Here is an 18,542-nt window from a genome sequence, read left to right as displayed (position 1 = left end):
TTAATAGAGCAAATATTTTATAACCATTAAATACTATCATTGTGATTCAATGCAGTGTTTGGCACAAAGATCTTAGGTGTGAAGGACATCCATATGACTACTTTTTAAACAAAATATGAGATTTCAAGTACAAATAACTGATATGTTAATTTAACTGAAGTTGCTCTAATGATAAATTTAACATTTCCTTAGATCCTATATATAGGTTTTGATCTCTGTATTCCCTGTTGATTTTAGTATAATATTAAATACAAAGAAAGGTGAATAAAATAGCAGTGTTGACCAAGAATATTGGTATCAGATGAGACTATTTCCGTGATATATCCTTTCTAATCACTTATTCCTTTTTGCTTATGTTAATTTTATAATCCAGACTTATTTTATGCTTATTTATCATAGCTCTAGAATCTGTTTTATTCTTGGATTTTCTGCCTAACAAAAGTATGTTGAATATTATATAAGTATTTTAAGAACATTTTCATAGTTTCTTTTCAGAAATAATTATCACTACACTTAAAAAATTATTATTTTTTAATATATCTTTATTCATTTCAGAGAGAGGAAAGGAGAGGGAGAGAGAGAGATAGAAACATCAATGATGAGAGAGCCATTGATTGGCTGCCTCCTGCATGCCCCTGACTGGGGATGGAGCCGGCATGTTCCCTGAACCGGAAATCGAGCCCTGATTGCCTGGATCCTAAGTCGATGCTCAATGTCTGAGCCACACCCGGCCAGGCTAAAAAAAAACTTTATCACTGCACTTGTTTTTGAAAACTATGTTTTCATTGATTTCAGAGAGAGGATGGGAGAGGGAGAGAGAGTAACATCGATGATGAGAATCACTGATGGGCTGTGTCCTTCACGCCCCCTGCACATCTCTACTGGGGTGGATTATCAAGCCTGCAACCCAGGCATGTGCTCTTACCTGGAATAAACTGTGACCTCCTGGTTCATAGGTCAACGCCCAACCACTGAGCCATGCAGGCGGGGCTGTCACTGCACTTTTAGTTTTAGTTCCAAGTCTTCAATTCTGCTGAAGTGACAGTTGTTCTAGAGACCACTTCTTTAATTGTTAAATTTTTACCCTTCCTCTTTCAGGACCAGGGTTCTGCTCAAGCAGGAAAAGAGAAAGCAAAAGGTAAAGGAAATTGATTCTTATTTGTGTTAGCTTTATGAGAAAAGTGATCTTTTGAAGTGTTTTTTCCCCAGGTTTATAAATTCCTCTAAGTGAAACTGGAAGACCATCTTCCTTTAGTCTTCCCCGTCTTTGTAAATAGCTGGTTTGGCTCAGGCAGAGACTTCAGGATCAGTGTTGATTGATTCTTGTCATTCTAATTCCAAAATGTATCCCAAGCCTGATCACTTCTCACTACCTCTTAGCACCTGATTCAAATCATCATCATTTATTTCCTAGAGTAATATACTGGCCTTATAACCTATATCCTACTTTTTTAAAGTTTTTTTAAAAATTACATTGATTGTATTACATAGTGAAGTTGAGCATGTATCTACCCTACAACTGAGCAGTATATATTGAGAGAAACTCTTCCACATCTGCACTTTGAGACATGTACAAACTTGTTTAGATCATTGTTAAATAGCAGAGAGAGAGGAACGGGGAAAGAGGGAGAGAGGAGGAGAAAGAGAGGAAGGAAAAGGGAAGGGGACCATCCAGATATCCATTAGCAGTAGAATGGTTAAACAAATTGTGGCATACCCAAGTAATGGCACAGGAGTGAAACTATATCAGCTGTGTACCTGTACTTAAAGTAGACTGATCTGAAAAACATGGAGCTGAACAAACAAAGCAACTCACAGAAGAATACAGGCAGTAAGATTCCATTTACAAAAAGGTCCAAAACAGACAAAAATATGTTCAAAGGTAGTAAAATTTAGAGAAAACCAAGGAAATGATTACTATGAAAGCAGGTTAGTTGGTAACTGGGTAAAAAATGATACTTCATAAATTTAGTATTTCCTTGATTACTGATGAGGCTGACTGTTTTCATTCAGGTTTCCTCTTGTGAACGTCTTTTCAAAGTATTTTGTTCACTTTTTATTTGGGTTGTTTGTCTTTTTTCTTATTGTGACTTTATATATTTAGGACTTCTTTGTCAGTCATGTGTACTCCATGGCTTTTATTTTTACTTAATGCTGTTTTTGAAGGAAAGTTCTTAAGTTTAATTAGTCGAGGTTACCAGCTTTTTCTGCTTTATCTTTTACACCTTTGTAGCCTGTTCACACAGTGGTTAGTATGATTTTTTAAAAGCACAAACCACAATTTATCGCTCCTTGGCTTAAAAGCCTCAATTGCTTTTCATTGCTTTTCATTGCTTTTAGAGAGTAAAATCTGATTTAACTATAGCCTACAAGGACCTGAAGAATCTGCACCCTGTCAGCTTCTCTGACCTCATTTCTTACCACTTGCCCTATTGTTCATTGTATTTCAGTCACACTGCCCTCTTTCTGTTAACTCTTCTTCTATAATATTCTCCCTTGAGATATTTGCATGTGTGCCTTGTCAACAGTTGTTTCTCAGCTAAAATATTTCCTCTTAGAATGACTTTCTCTAATCACTACATCTCAATAGCTTCCCACCCTCCAGTACCCATTCTCTTGTACCCTCTTTTATTCATCGCTCTTTTCATAATCTGGCATTTTCTTACAATTTTTTTACTCTGTTCTCCCCACTCCATTAATGAGAACAGGGTTCTTACTACTTTTGTTCATTCTGTATTTCCTATGCCTAGAACTGTGTCTAGCAGTAACACAGGCACTCACTCAATAATAAATATACTATGAATGTAATCTGTCCCCAGACTATTTAAAAAAAAATAATTTTACTCTATTTGGATCATTCTTTTGAATATTTATAAGAAAGGGAAAGACAGATGGCCCTTTTCCCAAGTGTTGTTCTCTAGTTGTGTCACTTTCCTGTTTGAAAATTTCATACCTTCCTTTGCCTCCCCAGACCTCTTCCCCCAACCCTATTCTTTATCCCTTCATACTCATTAGATGACCTTGTATCATATTTCAGAGGAGATAGCAGCTATTGGATGAGACTTATCTCAATTTCTACAACCAGTTCTGTAAACCAACTCATATCTTTACCCATCTTCTCTTTCCCTCCTTTAACTATAGAAGTAGTTTCCTTTTGTCAAAGGAAGGTCTCTCTACCTGTGATCTGGATTCCATTTATTTCTGCTTTTCAGAGACCTCCGTTACTTCTTCCCTTTCTTGTGTCTTCTACCACTCCCTGTCAACTGGAGGCTTTCTATTGGTATTTCAGTTCTCTCCTATTAAAACAAGTAAAGCCCTCTCTGGATCCTTTCTCTTTCTTGCTATGCGCCTTCATTCGTATCTCCCATTTGCTTGTCAGTCCACTCCGCTATACAGCTCTTGCTAATGTCAAAATTGAATTTTGTGTTGTTCCATTTCAAGGATATTTTTCAGTCCAATTTACTTTAAGATGCCATCATGTCTTGCACAGTTTGTCATTCCTTTATTTTTATGATACAAAGAACTTCATTTAACATTTCATGAAGTGAACAGTCTCCACTTGGAGAACTGCCTATTTCCTTCATTTTGAAGCACGTTTTCCCCTTGTTTCCTTTGACCCATTCTCCATATTTTATTTCTGTTTCCTCAGCTGCTCCTGTTAGATGGCTATTTTCACATTAAAATTTGATTACTTATTTTCTAATTATTTTCTACTTATCTCTACCAAATGAAAATTGATAGAAAAATTAAGCCTAACCTTATCGGGTAAAAGAGTCATATACCTTTGTTCTTTCTAGGAATGCAAACATTAGAGGCTATCATCATGGCTAGGTCTAAGGATCCAATCTCTTCAGAAGTGTTTCCTGGAGTACATAACCTTTGTACTGTTTTTCCTTATTCCTAGAATCTTATACATATTCCCATTCTCTGGATAAATCTGACACATCCATCTATCTTGGAAATAATTTCCTAAGAAACCTTCACACTCCTCCAGCCCTCCCTCTGACTACTCTCACCCCACCTAACCCTAGTTTACATATCCTTCTTGAAGATCCTGTACCATCTCCTATCATACTTGGAATTAACATCTGAATTTCAAGACACTATCAATTATAAGAGCCATAGTTATTTTTTCAAGAGGGGAGATATTTACATCCTGAAGATCCTGTCATTTCATTGCTGAACTATATAGTGTGATATTTTTAAAGACATTTAAATCCAAGTTGGGGTTGCAAATCACTCAAATGAAATATAAACAGATACTTTTTATCTACGGTTAATTTTGCATAACAACATGACATTTACTTTTTTTTTGATAGCTAGCAAGTCTCTTACAGGTCTTACAAGTATTTTACAACCTTAAAAATCTATTATAATCAACAATATTCTGAAATGTTAATGTGGAAGAGCCTTAACTTCTTGAAAAAGCAATACTTCCTTTTACATTAAATTTTTTGCCATCTTGGGCTTTTCTTTCTTTTGATATCTCACATTTATAATCCATGTTTATGGCATCGTATTGTGAGCTATTTAATAGAAGAGAAGATGTCACAATTTGTATTTTAGTATCTAATATGTAATAGTTACTCAGTAAATGAATTTTAAACAAATACATGCCTTTAAACTCAGTATGTCAAGGACGTAATCTGAAAGAAAAAGAATGAAGATAAGGAAGAATAATTATAGTTCCAACAACCAAGAAAAAAATAGTGAAAAATGATAATTATGTGCAAGTCTGGTTTAAAAAAATCTTTAAGTCATGGAGGAATAACAAAGGGAACTACACTGGCTTTGGCTGAAGATTAGTTCTCATATGGCTTCTTTTTCTCTCCATTACAGTTGACTATTAATAATGGTCCTCAGCTGTGCATGTCTTTAAGGCTTTTTATATCTGTAGGATAACGTACCTTGTAGAAAACCAAGTTTTTAGTCTATTAGATTTGTTCTATCAGATATTTAAAACACTTCCTACATTCATATAATTTTTACTCTTTTGATACCTGGGAATGGCTTTATAAAGCTGTTTTAAAGACATTACATTTAACAACAGAAAGATTATAATTGGTTATGAAACTTAGAGTCTTTAGGCAAATTATAAGTCATCATGTTTGAATTTAATTTATATGTAAACATATAATAGGAATGTCACAAAAATATAAAAATATCAACTAAATTATTTAATAGCATTATTGCCTTTTGTTATTTTTCTTCCTGAAACCTTATGATTGCTGCAATAACTTTTTAATTCTTTTAGGAATATTTTGAAAAGAAAAGATTCAAGTCAAAAATGAAATTACTGGGAGTTTTATCCCCTGTCAAAAATTCCTCTGTCAGTTTAGACCTCCTTAACCTATATGTGGTAAATCAGATCTCTTGCCAGAAGAAAACACCTGGTAAGTAATTCTAAATAGCATTTTCTTTCGACTCTGATGTGATCATAGCATTTGGTTTTGTAATAAGTTTGTAATTTTAGAGCTCAAACGATGTGGAAAGTAAACTAATTTTAAAACTTGGTTGTTTTCTTGAATTAGAAGCCTTGTTAATTTTTACTTAAAATCTTCTCTTGCTTAATCCATTGTTAGATTTTATGTTATGTAAAATCAATCTTACAAGGTATGGTTATTATTTTCAGTTTCAGTTATTCTATCTAAGCAGATGGTTACCAACATTTAGCTAAAGGGCAGGGAATATCTTACTATCTTATGCTATTCAGAGAATTTGTTTGAAAGGAATAGCTGAAAAGATTTTTGCCTCAGTGATTAGTTTCCTGTCTCACATCTTGAGTAATTTCTTATATATTCCTGAGATGTTAACTATAGCAGTCTCATAGTTCAAATTCAAAATAAAGTTCATTTTGGCCTGCACTTTGATTTTTCAAGTAAATAAAAAGTTTAGTCAGAGTATTTTTTTTCTCTCTTAAGGGAACTTGTGTCTGGTACTTAATTTTTAAAATAAGTTCTAAAATGAGAGCTTAAGAAATATGACAGTTCATAAAAGAGGGATAGAAATTGATCATAGTATTGTTAGTATCTTGTCTTTTCCCTTCTCTGCCATTTTAGTTTCTCCTTCCACAGATGACAGTTTACACAAGTACATTTAGTTGTACCTTATTAAATACATTATTCATACCTTAGGAATAAAAGATTTTGTAAATCTGTTTGATGTATTTACTTTTCCCCCCTTCACTTACAAAATACAGTGTTATCAACTATAGTTACCACATTTTATATTAGATCTTTAGACCTTATTTAGCTTATAGGTGAAAGTTTGTACCCTTTTATCAACTCTCCATATTTCCCCTACTCCCCAGTCCCCAGCCCCTGGCAACCACTTTTTTATTCTTCATATTTGACTTTTAATTTTTAAAAATTTTTTATTTTTCATAGATAAGTGATAACGTGTAGTATTTGTCTTTCTCTATCTGGTTTATTTAATTTAGCACAGTGCAATCAAGGGCCATCCGTGTTGTCACAAATGGAACGATTTCTTCCTTTTTCATGGTTGAAGAATATTCCATTGTGTGTGTATATATATACACACACACCACATCTTTATTCATTCATCCCTTGTTGGACACCGAGGTTGTTTTCATATCTTGGCTATTGTGAATAATGTTGCAGTAAATATGGGAGTGCAAATATCTTTTCAACATTCTGTTTTCATTACCGTTGGATATATACCCACAAGTGGGATTACTGAATCATATGGTAATTCTACTTTTAATTTTTTGAGGAACCTCTGTACTGTCCTTCATAGTGGCTGTACCAGTTTACATTCCCACCAAAAGTGCACAAGGGTTGCCTTTTCTCCATATTCTTGCCAGTACTTGTTGTCGCTAGCATTTTTTATGGTAGTCATTCTAACAGGTATGAGGTGATATCTTGTGGTTTTGATTTGCATTTCCCCCAAGGATTAGTGATAGTGAGCACCTTTTCATGTTAGTGTTGGCCATTTGTATGTCTTATTTGGAAAATGTCTTTTCAGTTCCTCTGCCCATTTTTAATATTAGATTGCTTATTTTTTGCTAGTAAATTATATGAATTCTTTATATATATTATTTTGGATATTAATCCCTTATTAAATACATGATTTACAAATATTTTCCTCCCATTTCATAGGTTCCCTTTTTATTTTGTTGATGGTTTCCTTTTCTGTGCAGAAACTTTTTAGTTTGATGTAGTCCCACTTGTTTATTTTTGCTTTTGTTGCTTTTGCTTTTGGTGCCATGTCCAAAAATTATTACCAAGACTGATCTTAAGGAGCTTACCCCATATGTTTTCTTCTAGGAGTTTTGTGGCCTCAGATCTAACTTTCAAGTCTTTAATCCACTTCAAGTTCCAGTTTCTTTTGGATATGGCTGTCCAGTGATGCATTTACTTTTATATATTTTCTTTCTCCCCTACTTTCTTTTCATTCATACATTCAGCATATGTTTATTGAATACCTACCATAAGTTTTATATTGGATGCTGGGAATAGAACAAAATGTGATGGGGTCAGATGTGCTACCCAAATTTATGGTACCTTGACATATTAAGTATTTTAAGCTAAAGAAATTTGAGAAGCAGGATGTGCAAGGTAGGATTCTCGTGTGAGAGGTGCTTTCCCTAAACACAGAGGATCTTTATCTCTGAGACAGAGGGACATGGAGAGAAATCTAGATGAACAGGTATTGCTGTTTTCCCCAGTTTACTACGTTTAGCTCATACCCTTTTTGTCCTATCACTTTTTCCCATGAATTTCCACTCTTCATCAAACTTAGCATGAAAATGCTCAGGTTTAACCCCTTCTTTGGGTTTTAATTTCCTTATAAAGTTTTTCACATAAAACTTTGTATTGAATACATTTCTCTTATTAATCTATCTTTTGTTATAGAGAATTTAGAAGAGTAAAGGAAAACGATATTTTTCCTCCCCAACAAAAAACAAAATTTTATTAGTCAGGACTCATGACTGCAAATGATAGAATTTTAAAATATATATATTTACTTAATGTTATGGACTAAATGTTTGTGTCCCCCTTCCCCAAATTCATATGTTAAAACCCTAACCCCCAATGTCATGGAATTAGGAAGTGGGGTCTTTAGGAGGTGATTAAGTTATGAGGGTGGAGCCCTCATCAATGGAATTAGTGCCCTTATCAAAGAGACTCCAGAGAGCTCTCCTGTACCTTCCACCATGTGAGGACACAGCAGGAAGATGGCTATCTATGAATTGGAAGCAGGCTATCAGACACTGAATCTGGCAGCACCTTTATATTGGACTGCTTAGCCTCCAGACTGATAAATTTTTGTTGTTCATAACCCACCCAGTCTATGATATTGTTACAGCAGCCTGAGTGGATTAAGATGTTTAACTAAAAGGAAGCGTAATGGTGCAGCTGGGCCTCAAAGACTGCTTGAATTAGAGACTTTAATGCCATGAAGAGTCTCAGTTAAGATAATAGCTTTAGGCCTGGCTGGCATGGCTCAGCAGTTGAGCACTGACCTATGATCCAGAAGATTGTGGTTTGATTCCTGGTCAGGGCACATGCCTGGGTTGTGGCCTTAATACCTAGTGGGGGGCATGCAGGAGGCAGCGGATCAATGACTCATGATTGATGTTTCTCTCTCTCTCCCCGTCCTTTCCTCTCTCTGAAATCAGTAAAGACATTAAAAAAAAAAGATATTAGCTTTATTCCCTCAGACTGTCTTCATTACTGAGCTTAAAATGTGACAAAGAACTAGTATTGCTCACCTTTTAGTTTTGCCACTAGGGAAATACTGAGAGTTGTTTCTCTGCTTCTGAATTTTTAAATTCCGCTGGAAGGATATTGCTTTGCCCTGTTGTAACTGCACTGGAACAGTTACTTGATACCAGAGGGATGTGATATTACTCATCTTGGGTCAGATAGCTAACCTTAACCCAGTTATTTTTCCAGAGAGGTAGGATTTTATAAGAAGATAGAAAGTTTCTTCTAGAACTATATAGTCTGTGTATGTATAAAAAGCATTTTCCAGAACAAGAGAGTAGTTAAAAGTACTGAGCAGACAAAATAGTGAGTCTTTTATAAGGAGAGACAAGGCTTCTGCTTCTATAAAGTTTAAAAATCTAGTGAGAGATATAGAGTTAATCAAATACAGTAAAGTGTGGTAAGTGCTATAATAGAGAACATATGTATTGCCATGATAGTATATAACTCTGCATTTCATATAGCTTGGGGTCATAGAAGGTTTAGAGGAAAAAAAAGAACTGAATTAGTAGAGCCCCTTCTGTGAGGTGTATGTAAAATGAAGAAAAAGAGGATTTGAATTATCTGTGATAGTACTGTAATGACTTTTTCTTATAGAATATAGATGGTTTTTAGTAAATTTCTAAGATGTACACTTATTTAATGAACATGGTATATCAAACAATGCTTTTAAAAGATTTCATTATCCATTTTTATTTTTAAATTATAATTTTTTTGTTGTTACAGAAACTTTGAGAAAACCAGTTCATGTGAATATGAATAGAGACGTAAAAATGCCCCTAAAAAAGCATGATTTAGAACTTCCAATGTCGCCTCCCCGTGTACCATCAAAGCTCTGCATTGATGATATAGAAAGCAAGTAGGTTTTGGATAGGTTATATATTATTAGATATTTAAATGGATTGTTGACACTGTTTTATTCATTGAAAATATACAAAGGGCTTATTCTTCTATTTCTAGTTTTTGTTCTGCTGTATTATTAAGCTATTAAGACCATTGTCAAATGACCTAATGTTCATACTAAGTGTTTTGTATGCATAGTTTGACTTTCCTTATCATACAAATGTCTCTCTAGTAATAGTATAATTTTTATAAAACTCAGTATGTCTCTGGAATGATTTAAAGTTTCATATGTTTTTGTGTATTTGTATAGAACAGTATGAATTTTAAAACATAAACAAAAAGATAGTCAATTTTATTGCCATGTCTATTTTTAATCTCAAAATTTTATTTTCATTAGTATACACTGTCAAAGACTAGGCAGCAAGGAAGAACTTGGCCTGGTTCAGGTGAGAATTAAAAAAAAAAAATTGTAAGTTATTTTAACAATTGTGGCATGCTACTAGATAATATAACTTTTTTTTAATATTGGGAAAAATTTTTATAGTCTTTAAAATTATTCTTTTAAAAGTTTTAATGTAAGGAATCTATACCATAAAATATTTTAGCTGACTGCTTATGAGAAACCCTTTGGAGTTCTGGTAATGTAGACTAGGCCTAGATGTGCATAACATTTGGTTCTGCTTGTTACTGATGAATTGGAAAGGATAATTCATTTGGGGATTCCTACTTTGGGTTCATGTAATTATCGGGCAATTTATCTCTTCAGGTATAGCGACCAGATTGTTTTATATCAAATTGTGATTTCAAAATTCACATTGATCCCAGATTATTTTTTTGGAAGTATTGTAAATGCTTTTTCTTCTTTCAGCAAATAATATTTTAATCAATTAGAAAATCCATAGATTGTGATTAAAGCCTGAAATTTTAAGGTCTAATACCGTATTACCCTTTCCTTTTTTTGAATTGCCAAAGTTAAACTACATCAAAAAGATAATAGCAATAATACTAAAATCTCTTGGAAATCTTTTTACCTGAATTTGGGTTAATGAAACACAGATTTCCTGTCATTAGGAGATGACAAGGAATGGAGCTTTAGGATAGAGGGGACCGAGGGTAAGAAAGACAGATGGAAAGGAGCTCTTAAGTGCACGCTTAGATGATAACTTCTCTTGTCTTAAAAGGTCCTGTCAATTACTGATGACTTGCCTTCCTTGGGACTTTTTCTGCAACACATGCATGACCTACTCACTTCTGTTTTGACTTTTGTCTTCTCTAGTTTATATATTTTGGAAATTCACAATTGTATCTTCTTTCCTATAGTCGTCACAAGTCATGGATTCATACAGAATTTTCGAACCTCAGTTCAACAGAATAGAAAACTGCAGTTTCACTCCATCATATTTTTCTGCAGAATTATCTTCTAACAGAAATATTAAAAAACAAAGTTTCGTCCCAAGAATAGCACCTAGTCCTCAGAAAGTTGCATATGAAAAAAAAGAGAATGAGCAGGTATCTTTGAATCATTAGTTCTTAGTATTATATATCATTATATTTTTATAGTATTCTTTCTTTTATAAATTAAAAAAATATTACTTGTGAATTGCTATAGATATAGCCAAATTAGGAGATAAAAATAAGTATAATATATTCTATAGGACAAAAGCTTAATTGTCTTTACTTGTGGAAGATTATGAATCCAGAAACTGGAATGTTCTTTAAAAATCTTTGAAATTATCATCCTGTTAAAAATTGTTGATAGTGAAATTGAAAATAGTTCATTGTGTTTTATAATAGCTAATGATTGTAATCACAGTAATTGACTATTTGGTATGGAAAGGTCCAGTGAGTAGCAATACATAATTTCAGTATGTCTTGGTTAAAGTATGAATTATGACAACTTGATTCTTTTTATGATTTGACAAATGAGAACTGGCTAAATACATGTTAATTAAAACTATACAAATAGGAATTCTTGCTAATAATGGAAGACTGACAGTATGCCTCGATATTTTGAGAGGACTATTTATATATGTAAAGCTCATCAATAGAGGTCAGGAGGAAAGAAAAGAATCAGCTACAAAAGAAATTATCTCCTGGAGAAGAATTTGGAGTACCCTCCTTGGATTCAGACAAATCTTCCCCTATCAAATCTCCTACTTCATGAGGGCAAGAAGACCAGCAAGTCCAGCAAGGAGGGCCATGATTTCTTTTGACAGCACCAAACTACTATGTGCCATAATGAAGAGTAAGAGTGGGTAACTAAGGCTTATAGAAAAAAATACCCAGGTTTTCAAGATAGCAGCAGAGTAGGTGAATCTTTTTTGCACCTCCTACCAGAACCAAACTGGAAATAAAACTAAACTGGGGAACATTCACCCTGAATTACCAACTGAAGACTAGCTGAAGAGGACACAAGGGCAGAAACCGCCTCAAGACTGTACCTGTACAACAGCTTGCATAATGTGGTCGGGGTTGAGCCTCAGACTCAGCCAGCCTAGGAGGGAATCCCATCCACCAATAGGACGACAATAATCAAGACCCAGTTACAACAAGAGAGCCCAAATAACCCACATTCCTAATGCATCCAGGCTCTGGAGATCAAAAGACTGCACTGCTGTGACCCACAGACACTTACTACATAAGACCACCCCACAAAGACTAGGAAGTCATAGCAGCTCTATCTAGCACATAGAAACAAACAAAAAGACCGCTAAAATAGGGAGACAAAACAACTGCTAAATGAAAGAAAAGAAGATATCTCTAGAAAAAGAGCTAAGTGAAATGGAGGGAAGCAATTTATCAGATGTAGAATTCAGAGTAATGGTTATAAAAATGCTCAAGGAACTTACAACTACAAGGAACTTAATGGGAAATTCAAGAAACTTAGAACATTAGAATGAAGAAGGACAGAAACCATGAATAAGAATCAGTTGGAAATGAACAAATACCACATCTGACATCAGGAATAACTGGAAGGAATTAAAAATAGTCTGGATGAAGAAGAAGATCGAATCAGCAATTTAGAAGACAAGGTAGAAAAAACACCCAATCAGAGCAACAAAAAGAAAAAAGAATGAAAAAGAAATGAATTGGTGACGGATGATGATTTGACTTTGGGTGGTGTGTATACAGTACAATAGAGAGAACTTATAACATACAAATCCACACCTGAATCCTATATGATCCTATTAACCCGTTATCACCCAAATGTAATTTTAAAAAAAAGAAAAAAATGATAGTTTAAGGGAACTTTGGGACAAGGACAAAATGAAACATAACTATCTGCATTATAGTGGTACCAGAAGGAGAAGGAAGTGAGCAACGGATAGAAAATCTGTTTGAAGAAATAATGACAGAAAACTTTCCTAACCTGGTTACAGAAAAAGTCACACAAATTCAGGAAGCACAGAGGGTCCCAAACAAGATGAACCCAAAGACACCCACACCAAGACACATCATAATTAAAATGGCAAAGGTTAAAGACAAAGAGACAATCTAAAAGGCAGCAAGAGAGAAACAGTTACCTACCAGGGAGTTCCCATAAGCTGTCGGCTGATTTTTAACAGAAACTCTCAGGTCAAAAGGGATTGGCATGAAATATTCAAAGTCATAAAAAGCAAGGACCTGAAAACAAGACTATCCAACAAGGCTATCATTTAAAATTGAAGGTGAGATAAAGAGCTTCCCAGACAGAGCTCATTACCACCAAACCATCATTGCAAGAAATGTTAAAGGAATTGCTTTAAGAAGAAGAAGAGAGAGGAACATAGGTATAAAGGAAAAAAATGGCAATAAATAAGCACCAATCAATAATAATCTTAAAGTAAATGGATTAAATGCTCCAATCAGAAGACATGGGGTAGCTGAATGGATAAGAACAATCACCCATATATGTACTGTCTACAAGAGACCCATCTCAGAATAAAAGATTCACACAGACTGAAAGTGAAGGGATGGAAAAAAATATCCCATGCAAATGGGAACGATAAAAAAGCTGGGGTAGCATTACTCATATCTGACAACATGCGCTTCAAAAGAAAGGCCCTAACAAGAGACAAAGATGGTCACTACATAATACTCTAGTACTAAAGGGATTGATCCAATAAGAGGCCATAAACGTACTAAACATATATGAACCCAATATAGGAGCACCTAAGTATATTTAAAAAACGAACTCTTAGCAGACTGTAAGAGAGAGATTGGCAGCAGTACAGTCAGAGTAGGGGACTTCAACACCCTACTGACATCACTGGCTAGATCTTGCAGACAAAATCAACAAGGAAACAGGGACTTTAAATGACACAGTAGATCAGATGGATTTAATTGGTATTTATAGAACACTTGATCCCAAAGCAGCAGAATATACATCCTTCTCAAGTGCACATGAAACATTTTCAAGGATAGCCCACATTAGGACACAAAATAAGTCTTAATAAATTCAAGAAGATTGATATCATACCAAGCATCATCTCTGATCACAATGGCATGAAACCAGAAATGAACTACAATAAAAAAGCTCAGAAACACTCAGACACATGGAGGCAAAGTAGCATGTTGCCAGTGAGATCAAGTTAGAAATAAAAAATTACCTAGAAATCAATGAAAATTAACACACGACAACACAGAAGTTACAGGACTCGGCAAAAGCAGCCCTAAGAGGGAAGTTCATAGCACTGCAGACCTACCTCAAGAAGCAAGAAAAATCTCGAATAAACAATCTAACCCTACTCCTAAAAGAACTAGAAGGAGAACAAGAAAATCCCAGAGTAAGCAGAAGGAAGGAAATAATAAAGATCAGTAGAAATAAATGACATAGAGTCTAAAAAAAACAATATAAAAGATCAATGAAACCATGAGTTGGTTGGAACTCTCTTTGTTTTATGGCTTATAAATAAAATATACTGCAGGTATAAATTATTATTGCTGAATAAATTAGGGTTGGGCCAATATAATACCTTACATTTATATGGTACCTTCCACATTAATAAATGAATTATCTCATCTGCTTTTCACAAAAGGCTTCACATATTTTCCCGTTGTACTCAATGCTGTTGATATTCAGAAAGATGAAAGTAGCAGTCTGTAAAATTACTCAGTAAATGGAAGAACTGAGATAAGTACAGCTCTTTTCTTGGGAGAAACTATTATTTTCTGTCAGAGAAATTTAACTTTTGTTTTCTCAAGGTCCTAGTATCCTGGGTATTTTTTTTTAAAATCTTTTTTTAACCTCTGAGAAAGTGGTTAGCTCATCAAAGTACCAACTCTGTTAGTTTAGCAATTATCCAAATACTGATATTGCTTTTGTTGTTAGAATAGTATTTGTTTTGTTTTCAGTAAGGACACAATTCCTTTATTTTAGACTAAAGATACTTTTTTAAAAATATATTTTTATTCGATGTGGATGTTCACTTAAATAGCATTATGCTCAATAATTTTAATTGTGTATATGAACACTTACCGTTTTGTCAGGTTCTTCCATTCCTTTTTTTTTTCCCCCCAGCTCAGTAATGTTCATTATTCTACTTCCTTGGTTTCCAAATTAACTGAAAGTCAGTATGCTTTCAGTCCTTCATATGACACAGTGCAGTGTGGAACATTATTTGAAAGATTAAACAGGTGAGCAGACGTGGAAGGAAACGAACCTTCGTTTGAGTTACTCATTTGGTTTTAATGGACACAGATATTTATGTTTAGGTAAAAATGCAAACAGACCTAAGTAATACTAGTAGAAAAAACCCACTAGAGGGAAGATAGCATTCAATTGAAATAGCTTTAAGTCATTACTTTCTAATGGGCACACCTGCCTCTTATTTATTTATTTAAAAATATTTTGGGCCAAGGTGTTTTCATGTGTTTTATAATCTCCATGAATTACTAGTGTCTTTTTCTGTATCATAAACATACTAATTTCTTTCTCATTTATGGCTGTTGATCAGTGCCCCACTTTTATTCTATTGATTTCTGTATATAAACCCTGGTTTATTGTTTTAAATGCATTAAACTTTGAAACCAGTTTGAGTGGCTCTTCGTAACGGTGGTGAAAGCCTTCATTCTGTAACCCTAGTCTAGTCTTCCTCATCTGGGTAAATAGCATCACTACTCACTCAGTTGCTTAAACCAAAACTTGTCCTTGATCCCTTCCTCTCTCTCTTAGCTTCCAATATCCATTTCAGCAACAGAGTCTTGCCAATATTGTGTTCTAACAAACTTTAGTATTCTCTACTCATGTTTTCTTCTAAGCTACCACTACCTTTTGCCTGGAGAATTTTAACAGCCTCATAACCGTTCTTTTTGTTCCCTCTTTGTCCTCAGATCCATTTGGTTTACAGCTTTATTAATGTATAATCGACATACTACAAATTGAACTTATTTAAAATGTGCACTTTAAGTTTTGACATATGTCAAGTATAATGAATATAGTGTTCATCATCCTTAGTAGTTTCTTTGGGCATCTTTGTAATTCCTTTCTCTGGCCACTTCACATCCCTTACCCTCATCCCAAGGCAACTACTGATCTGCTTTCTTTTTGTGGGAGGATGTTTTTTGTTTGTTTGTTTTTTCCTTTAACTACCATATTTTACTAGATATAGGCTGGTAATACTACTTATTTTTTTCTTGAGTGGGCTTTGGAAGTTTGTGTTATACAATGAGTGTATCTTTTTTATTAATTTTTTGAATGCATCCTATTTTTTATGTTGTAGAGTTTATTGACTTAAAGTTATTCATAAAACCTCCTTTTTATGCATTTAAAATCTTTAACATCTGTAGTGGTGTCTTTTCTCTCATTTCTAATATGGTAAATTGTATTTTTTCCCTTTTCTCCTTGTCATTCTGAGTAGAGATTTACCAATTTTATTTACCTTCTCACTGAATCATCTCTCAGTTTCACATTTCTTTTCTTTTTAAAAAATATGCTTTTATTGATTGAAGAAAGAGGGAGAGAGAGTAACATCAGTGATGGGAGAGAATCCTCGATCGGCTGCCTCTTGCACGCCCCCTACTGGGGATTGAGCCAGCAACCCAGGCATATGCCCTGACTGGGAATCGAACTGCGACCTACAGGTTCTTGGGTCCATGCTTAATGTTTGAGCCATACTGGCTGGGCCACATATTTCTTTTCTTTCTTTTTTTCGAGTGTGCTCATTAATTTTTTCATTTTTTTTTAGAGACAGGGAGAGAAAGAGAAGAGGGGGAGAGGTAGGGAGAGAGAGACAGACACTGGTTGCCTCTCATACATACCCCACTGGGACTGAACCAGCAGTGGGGTATGTATGAGAGGAATCGAACCCATTACTTTTTGGTGTATGGGACAGCACTTCATCCAACCGAGCCACACTGGCCAGGGCTCATTGAGTTATTTTTATTGCAACAATTTTGGTACCCCCAATGCCATATGTTTGCTTTGCATGCTAGAACTCATATACTAAATAAAATGTTAAATCTTAAATTTATGTTAGCATTCAGGGCCCTCTCTGATGCAGGTCTGACGTTTACTTCAACCTCTCTGCTCTTATTCAAATTCACTGCTCACTTTCCACAGCTGACCATGGGCGGCCTCTCCGTAATACAAGGATTTTTCTTTCTTTATTGGATTAGCTCCTTGGCTGGCATTTTTTACAGTGGTGTTGCACCTGTTGATTGCTGTTGGCTGAATAACAGATTTCTTATTTTTCTGTTTTTTATTTCACTGAATTCTGCTTTTACTTTTATTTCCTTTTGTCTGTTTATTTTGCATTTAATTTACTCTTTTTTTCTTGTGGCTTAACATGTGGTCTGTCATAGAAAATATTCCATGTGCACTTGAGGAAAATGTTTTCCTGCTGCTAAGTCCTTGTAGTCCAGTGATTCTTAACCCTTTTTATCTCATGGCACACATAAACTAATTACTAAAATTTGACAGCACACCAAAAATATATTTTTTGCCATTTTGACCAAAAAAAAAAAAAAAAGTATACATTCACACTGGGTGGCTATTGTGTTGGCTGTTGTCATTTTTTTATTTGACATACTAAAGGAACAGAGGTCAGTGCCCCTGACTAAATCGCCAGGTATTACATGTTTTAAAAATTCTTGTGGCACACTGGTTGAAAATCACTGATCTAGTCCAATATCATTTAAGATCATGGTTTTCTTGTTGATTTTCTGTCTGGATGATCTATCCATTGAAGTCAGTGGGTTTTTAAAGTCCCCTACTCTTGTATTTCTCATGATCTCTTCCGTTATGTCTCTAAGTATTTGCATTATATAATCAGGTGTTCCTACATTGGATGAGCAGATATTACAAGAGTTGTATCCTTTTGTTAGATTGATTCCTTTATAATTATGAAATGCCCTTCTTTGTCTCTTCTTGTAGCCTTTGTTTTAAAGTCTTTTTTCTGACATAAATATTGCTACCCCAGCTTTTTAAATTTTATTGCATTTGCATGAAATGTTTTTCTTTTTTATCCCTTTACTTTCAGTCTGAGTGTGTCTTTAAATTTGACATAGGTCTCTCCTAGGTACCGTATGTACAGATGTTGGTTTTTAAATCGATTCAGCCACCCTGTGTCTTTTCTTTGGAGCACTTAGTCCACTTACAATTAAAGTAATTGTTAATAGGTATGCAGTTATTGCCATTTTATTAATTATTTTCTGGTTGTTTTTGTAGTTCTCTGTTCCTTTCTTATTCTCTTGTGTGTTGATGACTTTCTTTAGTGTTTTGTTGAATTCCTTTCTCTTTAATATCAAACTGAATCCTTTTATCTGTCTGTCCCCATTCCAGAGAATGTGGTGCACTCTCTGGAATCCAGCAGGTGCACCTGTTCATTAAATATTTAATAAGTAACTTTAGAAATAAAATTAGAAGTCAATCAGTTTTAGCAGTCTGTTTCTTTTCTAAATTTTTTTGATTAACTCCAATCTCCGGAACAACCTAACCCTTCCAAAATTTGTAGAGAGAGTCAAAGGCAACAAAATCCAGAATATCTTGAT

General features: G+C 34.5%; 1 protein-coding gene across 1 annotated transcript in view; it reads left to right on the top strand.

The window, feature by feature from the left end:
* Nucleotides 1–1,102: 1,102 nt before the first annotated feature.
* REDIC1 (regulator of DNA class I crossover intermediates 1) overlaps nt 1,103–18,542 on the top strand; it is a gene marked incomplete at its 3' end in the record, with an annotated part of 36,271 nt that continues 18,831 nt past the window's right edge. Inside the window, exons 1-6 of the mRNA XM_081127794.1 lie at nt 1,103–1,138; nt 5,255–5,393; nt 9,456–9,588; nt 9,970–10,018; nt 10,893–11,081; nt 15,073–15,188. Of these exons, the coding sequence (XP_080983920.1) occupies nt 5,288–5,393; nt 9,456–9,588; nt 9,970–10,018; nt 10,893–11,081; nt 15,073–15,188 (593 nt within the window). The 5' untranslated portion in view covers nt 1,103–1,138; nt 5,255–5,287. The remainder of the gene's footprint in view (nt 1,139–5,254; nt 5,394–9,455; nt 9,589–9,969; nt 10,019–10,892; nt 11,082–15,072; nt 15,189–18,542) is intronic.

The sequence above is a fragment of the Miniopterus schreibersii genome (assembly GCF_964146895.1).
Source record: "Miniopterus schreibersii genome assembly, chromosome: 2".
Lineage (NCBI taxonomy): Eukaryota > Metazoa > Chordata > Mammalia > Chiroptera > Miniopteridae > Miniopterus > Miniopterus schreibersii.
Note: the sequence above shows the minus strand (reverse complement) of the source record. Positions and strands in the feature narration are given on the sequence as shown.